Genomic DNA, 25,908 nt, shown 5'->3' with positions numbered 1-25,908 from the left:
GATGAAAAAACGTCAAACGTAACAACTTTGTGCTCTTTGTCAACACGATAACTTGAGTAAATCTCAACGGATTTTCGCAAAAATTATTTTATTCGATGAAGAATGGAAATCCTCAGGTAAAGTTCGGAAATGAGCGGTATCGCTTCAACCATCTGATTGCAGTTCTCAGAAGAAGTATCTTCTGCTCTTCGTTAACACGATAATCGGAGTAATTCTCAACCGATTCAAAAAAATCATTTGGTAGAGAATGGAATTCCCGAGGTCAGGTTCCAAGACAGCCTAACGTTAGCCTAACGATCTAGCTGCTGCTGATACAAATGAATTTTTGTATCTATTTCAATAGCACCTTTTTGCCATGTGATTTTGCCTTCTAAACAAAACCGAACAAACAGAACAAAAATCAACGAGTGGGAAGTTTGCCAGAGCGAAGCGAGGGCCGTAATTCACACGAGTTTAAGTTTTATTGAAAACATACACGCAAACCCTTACCGTGTCATTTCATAGACAACGTTTTGAAGATTTTCAGTGAAACCAAACCGAATTAAATTACTAATGAGAGATTTAGACAGTTCTAGTAGTCCTTCTTCTAAACACGCTTTTTTGCCATCAAAATTACATTTCATTGCAATAGATCATGGCTAATAAAAATACCATTGACATGTTCAGACATCAAAGGATCTGTCCCACCCAAAAGGTGGGATCTAGCATGAGAAATGCAACTTAACAAAAGCAAAATACTGAGCATCCGAAAGAAAACACTTTCTTCAAGTCGACCTTCCACACTACCCGTAGTGAGTGCCTTCGTGGTAGACTTAAACTGTTCTTTCAGAACCTTGGTCAAAAAATATATAAAATACAAAAACGCTTGAGCGCTTTCACACACCATGCGCACGCCCAAACGAAACAAATCATACATGCGCCACTGGCAATTAACAACCAGCGTCGTCCGTTTCCAAACATGATTACGCGGCAACTACATGTCTAATTGAAACCGTCGAAACTATCTTATCGATAGATCATCATCAAGGATGTCCGAAATGACATCCACGTTAAAATACAAATGAATAAATGAACGAAACATTTAACGAAACTAAAATGAGGCTACGCCTGAAAGTACTGTCACCTGAAGATGATCCACGGCATGAATTGCGTTACATGCTTCGTTCATTCACTTGTATGATTCTTCCCCAAGGCGCATTTCAGACATCCCTGGATACGACCCACGGACAGCTGCAACAAAAAGAAGCTCTGGCTATTGCACTCACTCACAGTAACACGAACTAACGAAGCAACAGACGTGGCACAGCGAACTCTGTAAACTACCACGCAGCAAAGCCTACTTAGAAGAAGAATCGGCCGACGTTCACTTTCCGCTCAATGCAGACGGAGCCAAGCGTCTCTCATACAGAGTGCTTCTTCGGCAAGCGGAAACCAAGCCTGACCCAGGCTGAAAACTACACAAAAATTGCTGGAAATTCTGCGACGTCAAGAAATCCAACAAATTCGAGAAACTCAAGAAATTCATTTCAGGCGCCAGGTAAATGACATTACTAGTCTGCCATTACCATCGTACACATCCAGAGCTCTTGGGCACTTTCCACATTTTGCAAACTTTCGCAGAGCACAACCAAAAAGGTCAAAATGCCTCAGGATTTTGCTGTAAGTGCCACATGGCTCACCTTCGGAAAATTCAACTGCCATTTGCTAAAAACTTTGGAGAACCTTAGTAAAACTCAGCGCTCAGTCGGAAGTCATTGTCGTCGTAAGCATTTGGGCAGAACGACTATACGACCACAAAAGCGACAGAAGAGTGCGAAGAAGCAACAAAAGAGCGTGAATGTCTACAAACGATAGCCGTGAAGCACAACTAAAGCCAAATCGTCAAGACCCTTTTCGGTGATCCGTCACACTTTGGCAAGAAAAATCCCCAGAGAGCGAAGAAACCTCTGGCGATTTTTCCTGGCGCTTCTTCACACTCTATCGATTTCTAGCGACAATTCATCACTCTTGACAGATTTGTTAATTTGACAAGAATAACAAAGACCTGAATGCGAAAAACGCCAAGAAAAGTCAGCAGAAAGTGAAGAAACGTCATAAAGACACATTCGCAACTCCCTTCTTCGTCATTTAACCGAAGCACCTTACGGAGAAAAAAGCCGAAACGTATTACTTTCATAAAAAACGCTTCCACTTCGTGAAAAACGACTCTCGTTTACCTCAAAGAAATTTCTTCCGCAGCAAAGGGAAATCCGTTCACACAAAAAGATTCTCCTTTGGACTAGTTCCGTTGGCCACTTTCTTTTGGGATAACGGCAAGTTAACGCTTCTCACAAACGATCGGATCTAACACAAACGTCGAGGAACACATCTGCTGTAATTTGCATAAGAAACCTAGTGAAAAATTTAAACAAAAGAATTCTATTGTTTAAAACTTCCACCAAGCTTCCCATACAAACCACGGCAGACATTAACATAGGCTTATGAACACCAGGTAGCTAATAAGTTGAGGCAGGAAATGGGAAACGACGAGAAATCTAGAAAATTCGGAAACCGACTGAAATCGGGAAAAAGAACAAAAATGGGAAAACGACCAACAATCGGGAAATTACGAAAAAACGGAAAAACTGTAAACCTGTCGAGAATTCATCGGAAAACTAGAAAACCGTAAAAACATTTCGGAAAAGCTGAAACAGCTTCAGACAACATACTTCTTCCTCCATACTTCTTTCAACGCTTGCCAATGCTCTCACCGCACAGATTCCGCCTTTCTTTAGACCGATTTGAGGATTCTCGCATCGCGGCATTCACAACAATCCACAAAGTGATATCTTCCTTAGACAGAATGTGTCACCCTGCCAATTATTGTGTATCACTCGTTGCGGTATCCTCAACAGTCTGGACAGCGTTTCTGTCGTATCGCTCCCACACATGCTGACTCACAGGGCAAAATCCACAGATGGTTCACTAATAACGCTCCTTGGATTAAAGTATACTAAACTCAGGGACTAACGTAAGGATTTTCCCGTGGGTGGGATTTCGACGAAAAGGCGCAAAAATGACTTCCTAATTCTTACTTAGAGGCGCCAAAAACAATGATTAAAAAAAGTCGAATTTTTCCTAGGGAGATTTGAAACACATTTTCCTTCCACTTCTGAGCCCTTCTTCTGGTGAAAAAGCCCGCGTTTGTTTTGTTGTCATTTAATTTGATTTCCTATTTTGCAGAATAATTTGAGATCTTACCAATGGCATGCAATTTCTTGATAATTTTGCCATTTGGCAAAACAGATTTGCAGTAATCATCTTTTCACAAAGAACGTGACTTACGTTACAATCAAATCTGAAGTGAATATGTAATAAAGGGTAGCACGCTTCCTTGTGGGACTACTGCTAGGATATGAGCTAGATATCCTAGATTTCTGACAATTTGGTACAAAGACCGTTTTTGTGGAAATGATTGAACAATTTTAATAAGATAGAAAGGAAACTTTCGAAGGAACATTTTGTGTATTAGACTCTTATGCCATGCACTATCAGAGGCCTTCTCTATGTCAAATGTGAACAATCCTGTAGAGTTTTTCTTATTTAGAGCTTGTTGGATATGATTAGCTAAGATTTTGCTGATGGAGTTTGGCAGGCTAATTGGTCTGTAGTTGCTAGCACCTGATGTATCCTTAAGGAATGAAGACTGCTTTTGCAATTGCTAACCAGCCTAGTAATTTTCCACAGTTGGTTAGAGTAATTTTTCAACTGTGAAAGTCGGTCGTTCCACCTTTCCTTATTGAAGAATTTAAATTGAGCTTTGATCAATTTGTTCAGATGGTTAATTTTCTTGTCAATACTGAGGACATGGTTTCGCTGCCACTGTCGATTTTTGTAATTTCTAACTGATATTAACTTTAATATCGTGTTGTCTAGAGTCGGCGAGTGGTCGACAGTCTTGTACACAGGAATTCTTAATCAAATCATCAATCAACGACTTGGAATTTAAGTGGTGTGGATCTGTCTACCTCCTGACTGTTACGCTAAAACCAACTTGTCACGAACTAAACGAAAACTAAACTAAAACTAATCGAAAACTTGGAATAAAATCAAAGTACTTTTTACGTTTTTGTAAAAATTTATAGTGTGGTCAAAATTGAATTCGTGGATGGGAATTCAAAAGGCGCGGGTGGGAAAATTCCCACCCACGATGTTCCTTAGGTTAGTCCCTGTACTAAACGCCAGCGCTCCTGGATACTAACGACTGCATCCAGCTAACTAAGTCATGTCAACTAGTACATACCTATGATACTGCATTGGTAACCGTACATGGAAGCATCAGAACTTGTAATTGGTTGTGTCCCGCCCAAGATCCAGTACTCTTCCATTGTTTTCTTTTCTTTTCTCGTTCTCGCAGTACAACTTTCTTTGACAGTTCGTGAGCCCAAAACGATACGAATCCGGGGTATAATTCGATATTATTTCGCGTGTGTCTCCCTGGTGTCATTTCCATCATAGTCGTGGTCCATTTAGTCGTCAATTACCCCATATTTTATTAACTTTTCACAATATTTTCGCGGAGCTCAAATATTTTTCGACCGGTCGGCTTCGCCGCCTACCAATTGACGATAACAGATGACTAGCCGTTTCTAAAGGGAATCTTGTTTGGAACAAAATTCTTTTGATTACGCCAACCTAAGAATAAAACATTCAGCGAAAATATGTTCGATAAATAGACCCAACCGTATATGCCATCATCGCATTAGAAAAGTAAATATTTTCAAAATTTGGTCTAATTAAATTCGAAATCTCTTTAAATCTGAAATTAAAAATCACTGGTTGGTACACAGAGCACCGAAATGAATAAATGAATTTAAATGATATCATAGATCAATATATAAACGAGATCTATACGGCGCAAAAAATGTAAAAAGAATATTTGATGGATTCGCATAGATATGAGAAAGTCTTTGATATCTTTCTTTTCTTTTAAACGAAGAAAAAAACACGAAAAATTTTTCCATTTTAATGTTACATCAATGCAATGTTATACATAAAAGTGTGATATATTTCGGAAATCATAAATTCGAACTTACATGTACACACATAAGTCCTACGCCAGATCAAAGCAGATAGCTTGAATCAAAAGGAAAGCGGAACGGGCATGATGGCAGGAGAGAATGATGTTGTTATAATCATTTATATTCTATGGCTGTCTATTTATCACTAGATGTAATATAAGAAAAAGTCATCTACAAGGCAATGGGAGAGGAATAAATCAGAGGGCTACAGAAAACGATTTTAAGTTAATTTGCCTTTGGTTTGATTCGTCTATATTTTAAGGCAGAAATCTATAAATACAAAGAAAGTCAATGTTTGACCTTATAGACAAGACATTTACAAGAATAACTATTATCTTCGGTTTTACTAAGGTATATATATAGTGGGGAGGTAAGGTCATATATAACCGAATAAGATGTGCAGTGGTCATCTTTCATTTATTTATTTCTCAATTCAACTGGTTACAATTTCCCAACTGAACCTAATTTTTAAATAATTAAAAAGAAATCATAAAAAATCACAGCGTTAATACTGGAAAGTCAAAATGGCATTCTTTACCACCCCAAATCTACCTTGGCCTTTTCGAAAAAATGCACAATGTCAGGAACTCCTACATACATTGCACTATTCAACTGTAATACATTATTCACGACAAAAAATATTATTTTTGTTTCACAACTTCCATTCTTAGACGATAAAAAGGCCCAACAACGTGGGTAGGCAATTCCTACTAGGCATAGTGTGTATCTCTGCCACCAGATAGAAAACAATGCAAATCGATGTCAAAATAAAGAAAAATTTGAAAACTGGCAGCAAATACCAATATTTTGACAGCAATTTGAATTTTTGACGATGTATACGGGCATAGCACTGTTCCTAGTATTAACAATACGAGTGTCGATGCTATAATGTTGGTCGAGATAAACACTAGCCCTAAACTCGTTAGAGCTCTTCAAGCGCTCAAAAATAGAAGTGAGTGAAGACAAGTTCTTTGTATCGGGTAGTTTGACTATTATGGTATATAGGTTTAAAACTAAGGCCTTATGATGGACCGAAAATACCGTGTGATCTTGGTCTATTAAATCTGAATTCACAATTAAACGCAGGCCTCACCGTTTTGCCAATTACTTCATTTGACTGAAGCATTTATAAATAAATGGTGAAAATTTTACTAAAATGATTAACTTAAGCGTTTATAAAGTATTGATTTGATCGTGGTTCTCCTGACATATTTTAAGAATATTTCCCAACTTTACAACGAAGTCATTACATTTATCTGTTGCTCCTCGCCACACTGCCAGTTCTTACCGCTGATGAATGTATGTATGAAGGCGCGCGTGTATCTCTTATCGTAGCATCTCAAACGAGCATTTTACCATTGTACATGGGACCAATGTAACGCCATTTGCTCTCTTTCCGCTGTCTCTGAAAATTTGCGGTTCGAGTCTTGCTGGGATATTGGCTGACCGAAGACCTCTGCACAAAATGTTGTTCATGTCGCTGTGACAGGCGTGTCTTCCAGCACTATATTTACAGGACAGGCCATGAATTCCATTCTTGTTCACTTGGGCTCCACATTTGCACTTGTGTGGTATGCAAATATCACATCCTAAACGTAATGCAACAGAGATACGAAAAGTATTGTTGTCGAGTAAGCTTCCAATTTGTCGGGATGGTAATACGGTTAACTAGGCACTAAATTACTTTGCAATAGAAGCGTTGTATCGTGCTTTTTGTTCTTCGGTTGACAGCGTTAATGAATTCACGATTTTTTCAATGGAGATGATGTCCCATGCTTTTTGGATCGTTTTGTTTTCTGGAAATTTGTTGTCATATATCTCAGACCACAAGCGTAAGCTGTCCATGTAACTTGCAATGACCGACTCATCCGAAATTTGTGGAAATATCATGTTGACGAGTTCGGCCACCGAATTGACGGAAGCTAGAAATTCTGGTAGTGCGATATCTTTGATTTTTCTGATTGCAAGGCGTCCATTTTGTATTGGAAGACTTGCAATTGTCCACCGTTCATTATTTAAACAAGAATTAATTGTTTTTTCCAAAGCAAGCTTAATCATATTGTCCATGTCATAAAGATGTTCTTCAAAATTGAAACAGCAGCTGGTTCTCAGTAAGTACTTTTGTTTCGGTATCGTGAAGCAGTGTTTCAGGATATAGAAAGCGACGTGATGTTTCAAATTATCAATGTCGACAACTCAATTTTCTTTTTCGTTGCAGTTTCTGTCAGAGGTGCTCCAAATAATTCCAGATCTTCAGTTATGATTTTTATTCCTGGTGTTACTTCGTTGAAATTCGCTATTATTGAGTCCTCCGGTGTCGAATAGAAGAACAATTCGCATTTTGATGGATTCACATTCAGGCCGAGTTTTTTGCATTCATTTATGAGTTTTCTGAGGTCTGATAAAACCACTTCTGGTTCTCCACATAAAGTGCCGTCGTCCAGATACCATAAATTCACGCCGTAAGTGTGCCTAAAATTTGAATTTTAAGTGAACGATTCGATGAAAAAGTGAACCGAAAAATACATTTCAATGCTTTTTTGTATGAAAATGACGCTACGTTAGAAAGACCTCCGCACTTTCCATTTTGAATTTCGACCGCACTTACGGCGTGAATTCAACTCTGAAGCCATTACTTCGATGATTGGTTGTGTATACTCAAGCTAAATGCCAACGGACCGCATGGGTCTCCTTGCTGAGCACCTACTTGTGATGTAATGATATCGCTTCCGAAGAACAATAACGAAGGTTTCGAGGAGCACTGACACATAAAAGGATAAATGCTTGATGTGGTCTCTTTCTACAGAATTAAAAGCGTTTTCACAATCGATTTTCAATAAAATGTTACTTGAATTCCTGTTTAACAGCAAATACGTTCTGGTCGCGTGTACTGCTGCTTCGCATCATTAATTAATTAATTACTAAAATTGTTTTGACATACATTCTGTTAGAACTTTGAGGCATCCGATCCGACCGTACGAACGACTTCTTATAGAGTGCCTTGAGGATGAGGAGTTAGCTTCACCGATAAAAAACCTTCTATACAAACCCACCATGCAATCCATTTGAACAATTGAATGTTTAATGCTACGAGTGTAGCGCTAAATTCATTTTTATAATTTCAAAAGTAAAAAGTCCTCTTCCACCGTGATAAATGTAAATGTTGCCACCGAATATAAATTTTTAAACAAGTGAATGCAACAACATGCAACTTCCTAACACTCGTACAACAATATGCATGTTCTGGTTGTTGTTTCTTTTTTCTTTTTTCAATTCGTAAACAGTATCCCGAAACAGTCATGAGAGCCGACAAAAAATCGTCGGCGGCGTCCGCCGAACTAAAAAAGACTGGCGGCTGGCGGCTATACAGGCTAAGCCGTTAGTAAAAGTCTGGCGGCGTCCAGGAGTAGCCGCCGGTGAAAAAGTCGGCTGGCGGCGGCTGATCGGATCAGGAACCCAAAGTAATTCTTAATCGACGCATTTTCACCTTCTTTAACATTGCACACTGTTACGGACAGTTTTTCGTCGTGAACAAAATTCTCAGGTTCATCCGAAGTAGCCATAGTGAATGCTTCAAACTTTCCTTTAAATGTCAAAGTGAAAATTATTTTTTATACACTGACCACTGAAAAAGCAATTTTTTGTTTCAAACAATTATTCACTGACCTTGAAATAATAAGCACGACAAAGGACTTCGAGAAATTCAAAATTTTTCGATGTTATACTCTTCAAATTTATCCTTTCTATGATTTCGGATATTGTACTGAATATTTGCGTATTGAATTTGGAAAAAATCTCTTCTACCACAAAGTTTGATTTTCAATTGATTACACAACCGAACTAAGTCTTTGTCTTCACTTTTTAAAATTATCGTTTCAATTTTTCGAATGTCTGACTCCAATTCGTAAATGTTTTTAGGGCACTACAGGGCACTAAATCATCGAAAATCCTTTTTTTTTAAATTCGATTCAATTTGTTTAAATTTAAACACTTTTAACGACACCAAACTGAAGAGCGAAACTCATTTTTTATTAACAACCAAATCAAAGATGAAACACATATGACACACATACAATTAGATACCGATACCGATTGATTTTAACAATTAAAAAATTATACTGTTACAATGCAATAGGCAGAAGATTGCAGCGTACGGGTAAGGTTTTAAGTGACGGCATCGCAATATGCATTTTTGCTTTCCGTTTTCTTCACAAATTTTAGCGCTTTTTTCAAAAGTTTATGATGCAATATTATTATGATCATAATCAACAACAGGTAAATAAAAAAGATTATCTTTTTTAAATCAACTACTTATTTGGTATGGTAGTTGATATTTGGTGTTTAATATTTATGAAGAAAAAATACCATTCTTATTACTTATAATTTCCTTTAGCCGCCGAGTCAGCCGACCTAACCATCTGGCGGCGGCCGACGGCGGCTAGCCGTGTCTAGCCTTCTTAAGACCTCGGCGGCGGCGGCGGCAGTTTTAGCCCTTAGCCGCCGTTTTTTGGCGGCTGAAAGTTGGCGGCTCTCATGACTGTCCCGAAATATAAAAACAAAGAGATATACAACTCCATAACGAACTGAAATCTTTTTCTGATCCCTTTCGTACGGTTTTAAAATGGTAACTTACACAAAAAAACTACATGGCAAATATGCTTTTAACTCTAGTGCAAACGGCATTTTTCAAATTTACTATTCAAATCACGACTTCAGTTTTCTATTGGATTTGTTGCAGCTCGTCTAACACGTATAGTCATATACTTTTGGTTTTTATCATAAGTCCACTGCACACTTTTTGCTATTGCGCTCATATACGTAATGGTATGGTTGGCTGTCCTGTGTAGTATATTCGTCCTAATGAATTTAAAAATACGTCTGCTGGAAAAGTTTTTATTTTCTCGGTACTTTCTCATAAATTTGATATTTTCACATTAAGTTTTCCAAAATTGAGAACGACACACTAGTGCAAGAAGGTGTATACGTGTGGATACGGTTGTAATATATGGCAGATGTGGTATATCTGTTGTGAGATATGAGTATTCGTGTCACAAACAATTTTATGCGACACTGTGCGAAAGTTTCCTCATCACGATACGGAGAAGCTCAAAACTATTTTAATCAGTCAGGTTAGCAGTTCTGAACTGAAGGGATTATAATTTAATGATATTATTCAGAAAAGGAGAAAAAGTATAGATAGCTTATCATCATTAGGAGAGATATATTAACGTCAGAAACAAAGTTATTTGAGAGTTGAGTTGCAGATACTTTTAGCGTCATAAGGTCGTTTTCTTTAAAAACTATTTTCTCATTTTCTTCATTCCTGTAATCTTTATTTAGACAAGTCGTGTGTCATAATTACTGCTCGCTCCGAGTTTAATAGAATAGAATTAAAATAAAATTATCAGTCACCTACGGTAAATGTGATTTTGTGTTATGAGATGTGTGTTAAAATTACTGAAGTAAAAGATTTTGCATCCATTTATGCCCTAACTATTAAGGTCGGTGGGGGCCCTTGACTGATGAGACGTCGTTTCATTTTAATAATCTAATTTTTATCTACTTTCGTAAATTTGAAGTTGTTAATTCAAACAATTTCTTCCATGGAAGCCAAAAATACCGATTAATGCTTAGTTTCCACTTACCAAAAAAGTACTCTGTGTGAGAGACAAAATTGAATTTTTTCAATTTTTCCTTTTTTTTATTTGACAGTTCGCTCTCTCACGGCTCTATCACGGAGTACTTTTTGTTGAGTGGAATGGACGAGGGAATGGACACTTAAGATGTTTGCCCACTTCGTTCGACAATATCTCCTAATCGATTTCGATTATATTGATTCTTTTTACATTCGTTTTAAACTTATTACATTTCGACCACCGAGGTATAGTCTAATGCCACCTCGGAGCAAGGTCGTGAAACTTGACAAAACCAATATATTTCTCCGAAAACTGTTGGGGTATTTTGCTAAAACTTTCATAAAGCTAAATTTTGACCTCGATTCAATTTATCTCGAATGTGGCTGTCACTGAACCGATAAATGTTTTACTTAAATTAATACAGTGGCCATGTTCGGTTTGACTATCATGTACACTGTCGCACGTATGTTTACTCAAAAAAAAGGATACACCATTTCCACTTGATAATCATGTACGCCATTAACGTGTGCTGGTAAGCTTGATGTATTTCATTTATACAGTAATGGAAATGTAAATAAACAAATAACATTATGACAAATAATCCGCGATATATGTTAGTCGAAAAACATTTTAATTGTGAAATAATAATGTAAAACAGCCAACGCGAATTTCATTTATAAAACAAATATTTTGTATAGTTTTGGAAATTAGATTATGGTTAACGGTTTTATTTAATATTGACAAGAGTTTCGAACAAAATTAACCATAAATCATGTAAAGAAAAACTCTTCGAACAGCACACGCTAAAGTATACCGATGTAGTACAATAATGAGTTAAATGTGTAAACATTTGTAACTGTAAATTCAGTTATGTTCGAAGGAATTTCGAATAAATTTCATAGATTCCCAGTTTTATCGAATGCCTTACGAATATCGGCATAGACACCATCAATTTGAAGCCTGGATTCAACCGCTGTAATGGCATCACTGATTTAATCTGTGCTGCGTAAGCGATATAACTTTCAGTCAAAAATTCGCAGACGATTGATTCAAAAAGCTTACCAAAAGTTGGGAGAATCACAACACCTCTGTAACACCGCTCTTAAAAATCGGCACAGCATAACATTCTTTCCATCAGTCCCGAGACTTAATGATAAATTGAAAATATGATGAAACGGTGATAACAGAGTTGCCGAACAATTTCTCAAAAACAAAGGTAAGACATAATCGGACCACTGTTCTTATTGACGTCAACGTCCTTGTACACATTCTCAAAAATTTGGCCAATAGATCGCATTTCTTGAGGTACACTTGGATATCCATCCACTCTCCTCACAGATTTAACGTTATTCCAAAATTTTGATGTGTCAGATATAAGGTATCCTATGACAAACAAATATTGGTCATAGGACTGGTTCTGTAATGAATCGGGTTCAGCTCTTGAAAGAGCAAGGTAGTTTATCAGTCAGACGAATCGTCCTCTTAAAACGGGCATGCGGGCTTCATTTCCTATTCAAACAGACTCAACAGTCTTCTAGAGTACCATCGTGGGTGATTATTGTCTTTTAACTTATTAAACGGGACAAAGCTATCAAATCGAGTTATTCGCAGCGTAATTTGCTTTCCTGAAGTTGTCTTCGCGACTTTCTCAATTTGAAGTGAGTAATGGCGGGAAGTTGCTCGCCTTGATTTACCAAAATTAAAAAAAAATATTCGTGAATTAGCTACAAATCGTAATAAATCAATGAAATATAGATTTATTACGATTTGTAGCTAAGTTACAATGTTTGAACCGGCAAATCAATGGCTAATTACCGGTAAATCCGATTAATCTGATTACTCTCAAATAGTGAGCAACCCCTCACCGTAATGGTCCTATCAAATTTCACCGTTAACGGATAACCATCTGCCACCCACTGCACCTACAAAATTAATCGATAATCTATGGTTAACACTTGCTCATATAAATAAATTTAATATTAAAGAAAGTGATTATATGTTTAGTCTGATGTTTATACTTAGATCAAAGGAAGTAATAGATTTTTTTGATTTGTTACGATATCTAAAAGTTTAAGCCAACGAAAGGCGAACCAATTAAAAGATGAACAACTTAACTTCATAGAACTTTGTACTAAATTTTTGTTCCAAACTCATCTCTAGGACCAATTCTCAACAGAAGTGCGTACAATCTTTCCGATAGAATCACACACACTATTGTACGTTTTGCCATGGAATCGTTTGAATGTACGGGAAAAAGTATATTTTAATATAAATTGGCGCATATCCTAAAATAATTGGATTTGATTCAAAAAATGCACTATAATCCAAAATGAAACGAATCAAATCAAACACAATTTTATATGTTGTTTGTTGAATCAAAAATTATTTTCCCATCGAAAAATGTAAATGAGATGTATGTAGATATGGGTTTTGTTTGAATAAAAATGATTATTCCATTGGAAAAACATGAATTTGCTAAAATCAGTTTATTTTTCGTGTCAAAAAAATAATCATCGGTTCCGGTAGAGTTTAATGTAAAATTATTTAAATGCGGAATTACAGGGAGTGGGTGGGCCCATGCGTTATAAATAACAAGTGAATATGAAACAATTTTATTTCTAATTTATTTTTGATTTAATTTCATAGAAAATTACATGAGTTAAGGTTTTAATTAAACCAAATGCAATCAATCAATTGGTATGTATAATTCAATTTCATTCTAGAACTTTTAAAATACAGCTTTGCAAGCAGTAAACGATTAACATTCGGAAGCAAAATTTACTTTCTGCAACTGCGCTGTGAAAACTGAACTTTTTTATGCGTGATTTGGGTGGCGATAGAAGGGCCTTCTTTCTCTGGTTTTCTATGTTTTACTTTTCACCACTAGTTGTAAAATGGATTTACGTTTCATCACTCCTTCTGAACATCTGAACCATTAACTGTAAATAAAAAATCTTCCCTGAGCAAATTTCGAACCACCGACACCAAAACCCAATGCTTATCGAGCAACACCTCTAACCATTCGGCTATGGAGATATATAATCGCAATGAACCAATTTTTGAAGCGTACATAAATGCAGTCTACTTGATCGTTCATACAATATTTCGTTGATACAGAAGAATGTATGTTAAAGGTAGAGTTATGCTTTGCATTTCAAAAGTTCATTTTTCGCAGCTTGTTGCAGAAAACGTTGTATGCAACACGCAACACGTTGCAAAAAGTGGTAGTTTTTGTCACACGATGTGGTTATAAAGCTTGCTTCGCTCGTCACATCTAGTGACAAAAACTAAAACTTTTCGCAACTAGTTGCATAATAGTATGTTGTGTTACAAGTATTGTAATGTTGATTTTTTCAGCACTAGACCCAAGTTTTCCTTACGAGCGGAGCGAGTAAGGAAAATTGGGTCGTGTGCTGAAAAAATCTCATTAGTAACACATCATGCTTTGTGCCAACCGAGAATTGAAATAGACAAATGCCCAAAAAATCATAATTTTCATTGTAAACAATCACTCTTCAAATTTGATCGATCACATTGCTTTGCATTTTCTAAAACGAATGTTGTAATAACTCATACAAATTCCATAACAGCAGTGTTGAGTGTTGAAATATCCCATCAAACGGGTGCTGAAATAAGTCACTTTACAACACTAAAATGAGTGCTGAAAAGAGTCGTATTTCAATTCTCGGTGGCACAAATAATTAAATTTGACAAGAGAACTAAAGAATTTTTTTTTAGTGTTTGCCGAAGCTACAGTTGAATGAAAAACAACTTCCTTTACTTGAATTACCATCCATAATATATTTCGATGAGATAGGAACTCGATGCTTAAAGTTTACGAGATTGTAATTCGAGTGTGACAATACACATTATGTCATCATGTGCCTAAAATAGTATATTACCACATAAGTTGGTCACGAGCATAATTATTTCATGTTTTGTACATATACTAACATAACACAAATAAAATAATATTTGCAGCGAAAGTTTTTATTTTTGTTTTTCTTTTGGTCACTGATGTCAATCAAAATTATATCGGACACGAATGTGTAGTAGTGTGTGTTTGTATGAAGCTAGACATAGAAAGCTTGTATGGTTGAAAGAAATATTCTGAATTCTCTTAAATTTAGTTTCCACTAGTGTCTATGGATCACATGATTGAAATTAGTTCAGCAAAATTATATGTAGATCATGTTCAAGTTGCGGTACTTTCAAACGTAATCTCAGATTAGTTTCGTTGTGTTTTGTTGAACACAAACTTTTATGTAAAAAAAGAGCTGCCATTTGAGTACTAAATTTAAAATCCTGTGTAAAAAAACGAACGAACAATAGCTGGTGGTTTAAAATCTCTCGTTCAAATGACATTGTTTTTAACGTGGATGGCATTTTAAACGGCCTTGAAGATGATCTATAGTAACTCGTTAACTTTATGAACATTCTTTTCGAAACCATGATCAAAGACATCTGGGTCTTAAACATATCTTAACTTTCACTTACTTGCAAAATATCATGGAAAATACGAAAGATAAGACTCAAATTGAAAGTGATTCAGTTACCACCACTGATTCTTACGTGATCGACACTGATGGTATTAAACTAATAATTACATTTCAACAATGGTGAGCTCGTCAAAATCTATTGAAATTAGGTAAGAAATGCAGCTGCAATAGTCGCAAACGTCCATTCAAAGATAAAAAAGAATCTGTCCCCACTACTGACCCTTGCTTGGAGAATGTTGCAAAGAAGGCGTGTTCAGCGTTCCAGTATCTAGCGTATCTAGGCGCTGCTGTGGGAGATTCGGCTACGTCGTCCAGGTCAGTGTGTTGCCTATGTTACTTTAGAATAAAAAAAAATCTGGATTTGAAAACATTAGGTGAAAAGTATCGACAACTTGAAGCTGACATTAATTCAGTTAATTTAATTTTAAGACTATTTGATGCATAATGAATAAGACCTTGCGATCTTTTAATGTTACATGGGTAGCCGAAGTAAAAAGTTAAAATTACAAAGTAACAAAAAAGACTCAAAAATTTTTAAACGAATTTGAGATGCTGAGTTATTGACTTCGCGATAATGGCGTCTGCAAAAGCAACGCATCTAAGGATGATGAAATAATGAATAAGGGTGGCTATCGGGGATAATTTTTTATCTGAGTCGTTGTGATTGTACCCCTTGCCTTCGGTTCAGGCTACATTTTCTTACCAGTCAATGTTTCCCTATTGCATAATCTACTAAAAAACACCGTTCCTTCGGTGATTTCATCATCGTTGGTGGATATACATCATTTAGACGTTGATATTAAGCAGTCCATGTTTATTTATGTACTAGTGTGTCGGGCACCAGTCTCCGGATAAAATAGTTTATTTCTGCACTTCTAGTAAGCGCTAATTGCTGAACACAATAACATTACATCAGTGCCAACAAACAACAATTACTCACCGACAACGCTTAAAAACGGTATCCACATCGAAATTCTAAACTCTATTTTGTATTCTCCTAAACGGATACAAACTTTTTAATTCAATCATCCAAGTACTGAACGTCCTCAGAAACTTCCTCAAAATTTGCAAGCGAAAACTTGTTGATTTAATTAATTAATACAAAATTTTGAAAAGGTAGAAAATACAGATATAAACCGGTGTGTGCAACCGATAACGAATAAAAGGCAATTTATCTTTCTGTCGTGCCAAAAATTCTCTCCACATCTTTTCCTATGTGAAACCATGCTGCCTCGTAATTTATTATACCCAACTCTTAGCCACAAAGCACAAACTGACCAAAATAATTAATTTTATTGCAGCTTTGATATATACCCAGGGGTATGCTTTCCGACATTTCGGTTATATACAAATGCGATACTATGGGTGATACTCAGCTCGGACTAAATTAAATTCCTTTTTTCTTGCCATCATTGTGATACTTTTTTCCTATTATTATTATTATAAAGATATTTTTATTTGCACAAAGAATATAGTCGGAAAATGTCGTTTATTTTCCCATACACCGGCCATACAATAACGAAGTGGGTCAGGATGAGTGGACAAACAATGTGAAACGATCAAATTAGGTAATGATGAAACACGAATAGGAAACAAGTATAATAACAGTAGATAAAAATCATTGTTGTGTATATTATGCTGCTGATAGTGGTGAACGGGTCGATGGCTTTTTCGACTATACACTGAACGAAGTAATTTAACCACTAGGCTTGCTAAAATAATGTCAGTGGCAGTTAGGTTGCTTATTTGCAAGGGAAATGGATTTTAAACGGGCTTAACGGGCAACTGTTGTTTAGGAAATTGTAGTTTTGGAGCTGTAGTGGACGTGTTCTGGCAATGGACAATGCCACTTTTAATGTGTTAGTAGACCTGAGAATAGAGCTCAAGATTCAAGATATCTGCTACTTCTTTTGTTTACCGGCTTAGCGTGCCTTCCAAACAACGCTTCCAAGTATGAAAATACGCTCTGAGGAAAGCTATGTGCCTAATTGATATCTCATCTCGCCTAATGTAAGCTAGACATATGCTCACAAAGTTGATTGTTTTTGGGTTTGAGTCATTCATAGTGAATGCAATTACCGTCAGTTTTTTTTAAGTTTAAAAACTGGTAAACGGTATTACTGACATTTTCGAGTAAATTTACCGGTAAATTACCGGTATTATATTTTGCATACAAATCGGTCAATTGAGTCCAGTTATATAATGACAAAACCCGAAAAATTGCTCGGTCCATGAATCAGTACGATGAATAAAACAAATTTGCAGAATGTTCTTTTTGTGTAGATCTACTTTTCTTCGACTTCCATTTCAGGATAGAACGAATGACACATCCTAATAAAGTTAGGGATCACAATTCGATGTTAAAACATTCAGTTATGGCTCTGTGTTCTAATTAGCTTTCTTGGGCTGAATTTTATTGACGAATTGGACTGTAATTTATATCCATCTAATAGATTTCGTAGACTTTACTATCATCAGACGATATTTATTTTCCTAAAATGTGATTTCGAGTATAAATTTCTTGTGGTTTTGATTATATTTACATAGTAGTAATGTTCATAATGTCCTACGGTAAAACCGGTAATGACAAATTTCCATTACCGGTTAATCGTCATTACCGGTTTTTTTACCGGTTTCTCATTACCGGTTGCATTCACTAGTCATTCAGTGTGTACATCGCTCGGTACATCGTTATATCCACCAAACACACTGCAACTACCCAAATTATTAAGCTTGAGTGAACTTTAGGACGTTACCAATGCGTTACCAATCGGTGGAAAGCTAGTGCGTAATCCCGTCCGTTTTACTCTACATCGTCTTTTCTTCGGATTGCAGATGCCTCATGAAAAATATTGCGAGCTTTTTCCAACAATTTAGTTTTGGTTTTGTGATGGTAATGGTATACAAGACCGTACCGATACATTTTTTCACGAATTTAACTGTCAAAATTAAAGTCTGAGCGTAAATCGGTAGTGGTTTGGAATGGCGAGAAGATTACAGATTATAGAGTAGTCACACCTTTGGATTTATAACACTGACAAACCTTTTTCTGTCGATCTCGAGGACTAATATTCTGCGACGACTCATCGTAAATGTAAATATAGAGGACTCTAGATAGTGTTAGACAGCTAAGATATGGTAATGCTGATGAAATAACAATTTTGTAACGAACCCTACAAGTTTTAGTTTAAACAACAGAAGTAATAGATTAAGTACAAGGAAACCAAATGAAAATGTAGAAAAGTGACACTGTGATCCGAATATCGTTTCAGTGTAGATGCATTTAGTTTCTTTATGTCCCTGCTGACTGTTCATCTCTATTTTGTGTGATACATGTGCATTTACCTTTTCGTACACGTAAATGAGACTAATTCTTAATTCGAGAGACGCTAAACGATATTTAAACAAAAAGAAAATGTTATAGTACATTTTCTACCTTGGTGTATATTTCGAGAATAACTTCGTATGTACAATTGTATATAACGAGCGCCAGCGAGTGTATATACAATTGTACATAAGAAGTGATTCGAGAAATATACACCAAGGTAGAACAATGTTTTATCTCCTGCAAGCTGATATTTCATACATTAGCGAAATAACCACAAAAATTTGGATTTAAAATTAATTAAGCATGTTGTTTTAAAACGCATTCACAACAAAAAAAACATCATACAGAGAATCCTTTATTTACTTACTCACACACATATACTATCCACCTCAACATTTCGTTCAAATCACATCATTCCGACTACTCTGATTATTTGATCGATGTAGAAGTGACTAACGAACCACTACCGACACCAATTGCATCTCGTTATGTGATTTGTTGGCGTAGTGGTCAGCATGTTTGGTTGATATGCTGTTGGTCCCGTGTTCGCTTCCGCCGTTTGGCGATTTTTTTTTTTTCAAATATGTATGTAGATGGAAAGTAAATTTACCCTAGGTGGGTTATGTGTGAATTATCCAATCGTATAGGCTGTGGTTATGTATGTGTTTGTGTTTATATGCAGAAACGCGTAATGTATGAAATATCAGCTTGCAGGAGATAATAGTACATTTTCTACCTTGGTGTATATTTCGAGAATAACTTCGTATGTACAATTGTATATAACGAGCGCCAGCGAGTGTATATACAATTGTACATAAGAAGTGATTCGAGAAATATACATCAAGGTAGAACAATGTTTTATCTCCTGCAAGCTGATATTTCATACATTAGCGAAATAACCACAAAAATTTGAATTTAAAATTAATTAATTAAGCATGTTGCTTCAAAACGGATTCACAACAAAAAAAAAACATCATACAGAGAATCCTTTATTTACTTACTCACACACATATACTATCCACCTCAACATTTCGTTCAAATCACATCATTCCGACTACTCTGATTATTTGATCGATGTAGAAGTGACTAACGAACCACTACCGACACCAATTGCATCTCGTTATGTGATTTGTTGGCGTAGTGGTCAGCATGTTTGGTCGATATGCTGTTGGTCCCGTGTTCGCTTCCGCCGTTCGGCGATTTTTTTTTTTTCAAATATGTAGATGGAAAGTAAATTTACCCTAGGTGGGTTATGTGTGAATTATCCAATCGTATAGGCTGTGGTTATGTATGCGTTTGTGTTTATATGCAGAAACGCGTAATGTATGAAATATCAGCTTGCAGGAGATAAATGTAATTACAGTACTCTCCTCTTGTATACAATAATTATTTTAATGGTTTCTTACCATGCTCAAACTCATTAAAATTCATGGCTCCCATATAAACCATACCATATACACCACCTATTGATTACGAAAATTAATGTCATTAGGTTCGTGTTATGTTTTTCACGCAGATTGGAACAACACAGTGCTTAAAGCTTACAGAGAACAGATAGTATATAGCTGGGGCAGTCTACAAAGCCCTTCCATCAGCTAAATTGTTATAAAATTGCTTTTGTTGTGCGTTTCTGTAAGTTTACTACTAATACCATGAATGTGAATGGATTCAATGAGGTTAAATATCCATTCGATGTGGATGTGTGTATATAGAATGGTATTGTTTTTGGCATTTAGTGGAGCAATAATAATTCATGTGGGTGTCAAGGTAGATACCGGCTAATTGATATCGATTGGAAACGGTTTTAGTTCTGGTGAAACCGGTTGGAGATAATCTTATACGTTGTGGTACGAAATGAAATGAAATTGTTTCGATTAATGTTGACCAGGAAATCTTTTTTTTTACAAAATACAACAAACATTTGAATACGCATAATAGTGATGAGTCAGTCGAAGAAGACAGCAAATTTACCGATCCTATGTCTGATTTCATGCTTCGTATATTCTTGTGATCTAAAATATTTCATAGACGACGGCAAACTAATATCACCAGTAAAGTTAATGTTTTTCATCGTCATTCCCTAATTTTTCGTAAAAGGAATAATCCCTCAACATAATGTTACGAAACGACAACTTCTTGAAGTAGCAGTGAGTTCCTGATGAAGTTTCGACTACTTGCCGTTTCTTGAGCAGTTCGTCGATACTAATGTTGTCGAATTTTCAGGACAATTTAATTTTGCCGGTACATTTACCGGCTGTTTTGAGACTAGACCACAAAGTAATAGTTATTTATCTCAAATACAGGTGTGGTGGAGAAAGACCTTGTTTACGACACCGACAATCATAATCTAATATGAGGCAACGGGGAATTTTATTCATGTAAATTTCTTGTGTGCTTACCGACCTCGGCTCCTCCTATCATCATCTTGTCTTACTCCGCGGGGGAGCATAAGGCACCAACAAACTGCCTCCATCGCACACGATTCAGTGCCAAGGCTTTCCCTTCGTTCCGAGTCTTTCCTTGGTCCCTGGCTTCTTCGATGATTGCTTTTTCCACGTAATCTTTGGACGACCCCTCTTCCTGTTTCCCTGTGGATTCCAATCTAGCGCAGCTTTCGCTATGTCTTGACTGGGTCCACGTAGAGTGTGTCCTATCCACTTCAACTTTCTTCTCCTGATCATTATTACCATGTTCTCAACACCGGTTATGCGCCACAAATCTTTGTTTGACATGACGTTCGGTCATAAGATGTTCAGAATTCGGCTTCTCCGTCTATAATTAATTGAAACTACAATCGAGTAGTTCTAAGTTTTCGTCTTTAAAAAGACGTGTGTCCATACAATGCCACATTTTTTAACGATTCAGCGTGCATACTCACATTTACATGTGAGCCGCCGCACAATGAACTACAAAAGAATTCATGTATATTATACTGTTAGGATTAGGACTGACTCCATTAGGATATTCTAATGCTTATGGATAATAACGTGGACATCGTATGTGGTACAAGTTGGATTATAAACGTTGAATGGGTGACTTCTTCTTTTTGTCGGACTTTCAAATCAGTCAAAAACCATTATCAAGTGGAATGTGATGCAAGTCCCTGTGTATACTTACAAAACCACTGATTTCATTTTAGATGACGCATTCTGCGACTCAGATGATTCGGCTTTCATGTCTTTGTTTCTGGACTTGTGACGTATTTTCTTCATAACACTATTCTTTGATAAAATGTTTGCGTTCAGGTACAGATTCTGTACTACAGAATACGTCACCGAAAATATGATATCTGATGCATATGGAAATTCATTGAACTCGCACGGATGTTTTTAATATTAATTTGGGGTAAATTTGGAGAAAATGAAGCAAATTTCCAAATCTACTGTACATGGCTCCACAGTATACGACAAAAATATGGATTTTTATCTTGTAATTTGCCCTGCGTTACGTCCGGTACATGATAATGCATCAAATAATGTGCAGTAGTGCAAACAAAGGTGGAACAAGATTGTTCGAAAGCAGAACTTTTGTTCTTCGTTCCACAGTTAAACTCTTGTTTCTTGATAGCTTGAGGCTATGCTTTCATTCTATTTTTCGTATGGCCAGGGATAACCAGTCTTCGAGAAAGATTAACGGCATTATTCTATTAACACTGTTTGGAGCGAACTGCAATATGTTCTGCGAAACATTTCATGTAAACTTTCGGATTCACTTAACGAATTAATTCCATATTACTTCGAATTAAATTTATATTTTCGAAGAAATTCGACGAAAATCCAACTCTCTTATTAGCAAATAGCATGAACTTCCACTAATAAAACCTTCCAGTTTTCCTTTTCTTTTCGACTTTTCATAATGAAACCATTATAAATGGCTAAAGTTTCCGTTTTTTTTTTCTTAACCGACAATTTGATAAATAACTTTTCTCTAATTTATTCAGTTGCATTCCAAATTTCATTAGCTAAAATAATTCTCACATAAAGAAAACATTTTGATTGTTAAGTAAGCGTTTGTGTTTTATTACACATGTTCGTGGGATATCAATATCAGTTTCCTGAGTCCCTTATATGTATACGTAAACATAATACACAGCAAACCCTTAATTCCATCAATTTTCAACCGAACAAGGGAACAAGCATGCATACTCCGCTATTGCTATACACATTAAGTGTAGCATGTCTTATTGCATATTGTGAGTGCTTCGAATCGAAACATTTGAGTTTTAGCTTTATGTAAGCGGTATACCTATATAATATCCCTACGTAGCGTATACACTTGGAAACGTATGTTAAAACAATACATCTTAACATTAGCCGTATAAGCTACGTGAAGCTTATTTGCTGATAAATCACGAAAAAAAAGGTGGTTCGTGTTGCCTGCAATTAATTCACGTTGAATTAAACAAAGGTGTGTTTCTCAAAATATTGATTCGCCTTCTACCAAAGTGATTTACATTCACAGTTTTAAGGTTTCCACAGAAAGTGCCTGGAATCGATGTATGCAATTTTTTTCCCGCTATCATTTGTTTAAGCTTTGTCTCGTATAACTCTTCGAGTGCCGTACATCGGTTGTTACATGTTAAACTCAATCGATTGGACAAGAATTTACGGTATTTTAATAACGTCACTGAGCCAATTGAGTTAAAAGGAATGAATAGGATTTTTTAATAGAAACATGCGAAGGGAACTGCTCCGCAAAGTCATCGAACAGGGCCCAAAAAAGTTACTATACGAATACACGTAAATTAAAATTCATTGGCCTTGAGCTTGACACTAAACTTCATGCTCTGGTACAGCGTTTTTCTAGAAATTTTACATAATTTTTTCGACTCGTCACATTTCTTGAAATCAACAACATTCGAGAAAATTATTCAAATTTTCTTGATTTTCCGAAAATATAGGAAAATCATTCAAATTTACTTGATTTTCCGAAAATCATTCAAATTTTCTCGATTTTCTTAGATTCTAAAAAAAATTAAAAAACTCGAAAAGAAATCTAGATTTTTTTCGATTTTCTCGATTTTTCATGAAATTTTTGGATGATTTTCTCAAATTAGAAAATTTTCTTAATTTTCTCGACACGTCTTCTGAAAGATCTGCTTTTAAGGTTGAAAGAGTTAGACAAAGGTAATAAATCGTTTTAAAAAATGAATTTTACTTTTCGAAAGGGGCACACCGTTCTTTTTCGCAGGGCTTCGCAAGTAAAGTACCTTACGTAATTGTTTGGAGGTTGCTATTTTGCCACGAGGGATTATAGCTCTCGACTTCGGCTCTGGCTACAAACCACCCTCTTGGAAAAATAAAAATCTCCAAACAAGGACGTAATGTAATGTACTATTTCTTGTCCCTATTTTCCTTAAACCCAACCCCAGGCAATAAATTAGAATTAAAAGTCCAAAATAAGAGGAAAGATTGGACTTGCCAAATTATAATTCTGAACGTGTGCCGACGACCCGCGGTTATTTTAAAATCACATCGTACACTTCGAACACATCGCTCTGTTTCTCAGAAATTCTGTTTCAGTCTCTTTTAACTGATATTGAATTGTCAGACCATATCGACCATGTTCTAAAGCCTTCTCAATTCAGCAAAACAGGTTTCATGAACATTACCATCATCATCCTTATCTTGCTGAGTTCATTTGTATGTTGTTCGTTCAAGTGAAAGTGTCGCACAAAACGTAAATCTGTCGATTTTTCTTGTCGAATTATTTCAATTTTTACGTATTTTTGATTCAAATTTCGTAAAACTAACAATGGAAAGTGCACCGAAACGACCTAGACTTTCAACTTCACCAAGGTAAATGGTTTTCCTTTGATTTATTATTTGACGCCACGTGCATTGAAGTTCCTATTTAAATGCATTGAAAATTTGAGAGTAATCAGCCCTTTGAAACGTGATTTTTTTCTTCAATTTTTCAGTAGGTATAGCGGTGCTTTGCAAATTCAGAAACCGGCACCATTTTTCGAGGGCATTGCAGTCTTTAAAAAAGAGTTTATAAAAATCAACATCAACGACTACAAAGGACGATACCTCATTCTGTTCTTCTATCCATTGGACTTGTAAGTGATCGACTATGCTTTTTACAATTAAATTCTGAGTTTTCAGTAGCCTACGTACTAGCTACTGTACAAACCTTCTGGATCGAGCAACATTTCTTCAGTGTTGAAAAACCTGATAAAACTTTTTTTTTCGTCAACAGCACATTCGTCTGTCCCACTGAGCTCATTGCCTTTTCGGAAAGAATGGAAGAATTCCGAAAGCTTGATTGTGCAGTTGTTGGCTGCTCAACCGACAGTCAATACGCCCATTTAGCATGGACAAACGTGGATCGTAAAACCGGTGGAATTGGCGATTTGAATTATCCTCTTTTGTCGGATAAAACCATGAGCATTGCTCGCAGTTACGGTGTTTTAGATGAAGAGACTGGGGCACCGTTCCGTGGCTTATTTATTATCGATAAGGATCAACGTTTGCGTCAAATAATTGTAAATGATTTGCCTATTGGACGCAGTGTTGATGAAGTGGTGCGTTTGGTTCAGGCATTGCAGTCGCACGAAGTGAACGGTCAAGTTTGTCCGATTAATTGGAAACCAGGAAACAGAACGATTGTGCCAGAGCCGAAAGCGGCTTTGGAATTCTTCAAGACCACGTCTTAGATAAACGTTCAACGTCAAATGTAATCGTAAATCGAGTAAAAAAATATTAAAATTTTCAGTGGTTCTTCGTCAAAAACGGGTGTGTTTGTAATGTAACTGTTTTTCTCTTACTAAATAAATTGTAATTTAAGTCTCATCAACAAAAGCCTGTTTTTTTTGCTTATTATTTTCGATGTCGAGTCTATTCGTTCGCTTTAATTAAAACCGGAAATTTTTCAGTTGGAAAATTAGCACTTTGCAAATATGACGGGTGTAGTTCATTTCACATCTTGACAAACAAAGCCCTAAGTGAGTGGGTGGAATTCCTTCTGCTGTCAGAAATCTTCTGCTTCGCACTAGTCCACTACAACGAAAACCTTTAATTTTTCGGAATCAAATCTACTTCCAACGAAAGTGTTGTACAAAATACTGCCAAACATTTAATTCTCGACTTAACGGTGCCTATTAGCCACTGTCTATAAGTCGACTCAAAACTACTTTTTCTTAGCAATGTCGACTCAAAACTCCTTTTTCTTAGCAATTTTTTAAAATAAACACAATACAATCAGGGACAGTCACTTCATTCAAGGGCTTATTTTTGGTATATTCATCTATCGAAAAAAAGAACTCCCCGTAAGTGCGTAACTAGCACTATAACAAGTGTGATTTGTTCGTCAACAGAATTAAAGAAAGAAATAGGCCTCTGTGGGCATATAAGTATCCACATCGTGAGTGGCCGCAAGGGCTG

General features: G+C 36.2%; 1 protein-coding gene across 2 annotated transcripts; it reads left to right on the top strand.

Annotated features, from left to right (window-relative positions):
• The first annotated feature begins 15,189 nt into the window (after nucleotides 1-15,189).
• Nucleotides 15,190-25,326, top strand: LOC119070959 (peroxiredoxin 1-like). 2 transcript variants are annotated; one of them, XM_037175523.1, is made up of 4 exons: nucleotides 15,190-15,284; nucleotides 15,345-15,510; nucleotides 24,444-24,584; nucleotides 24,725-25,326. In XM_037175523.1, exons 1-4 carry the CDS (start codon nucleotides 15,206-15,208, stop codon nucleotides 25,179-25,181), a joined length of 843 nt encoding a protein of 280 aa, XP_037031418.1. In that variant the 5' UTR covers nucleotides 15,190-15,205; the 3' UTR covers nucleotides 25,182-25,326. The 2 variants fall into 2 exon arrangements, with proteins under 2 accessions (XP_037031418.1, XP_037031419.1); XM_037175524.1 differs by lacking the exons at nucleotides 15,190-15,284; nucleotides 15,345-15,510 and adding an exon at nucleotides 24,093-24,321.
• Nucleotides 25,327-25,908: the final 582 nt, after the last annotated feature.

This window comes from Bradysia coprophila (genome assembly GCF_014529535.1).
Source record: "Bradysia coprophila strain Holo2 chromosome IV unlocalized genomic scaffold, BU_Bcop_v1 contig_106, whole genome shotgun sequence".
In the NCBI taxonomy this organism is placed as follows: Eukaryota; Metazoa; Arthropoda; class Insecta; order Diptera; family Sciaridae; genus Bradysia; species Bradysia coprophila.
This window is presented reverse-complemented; position numbering and strand designations above follow the sequence as displayed.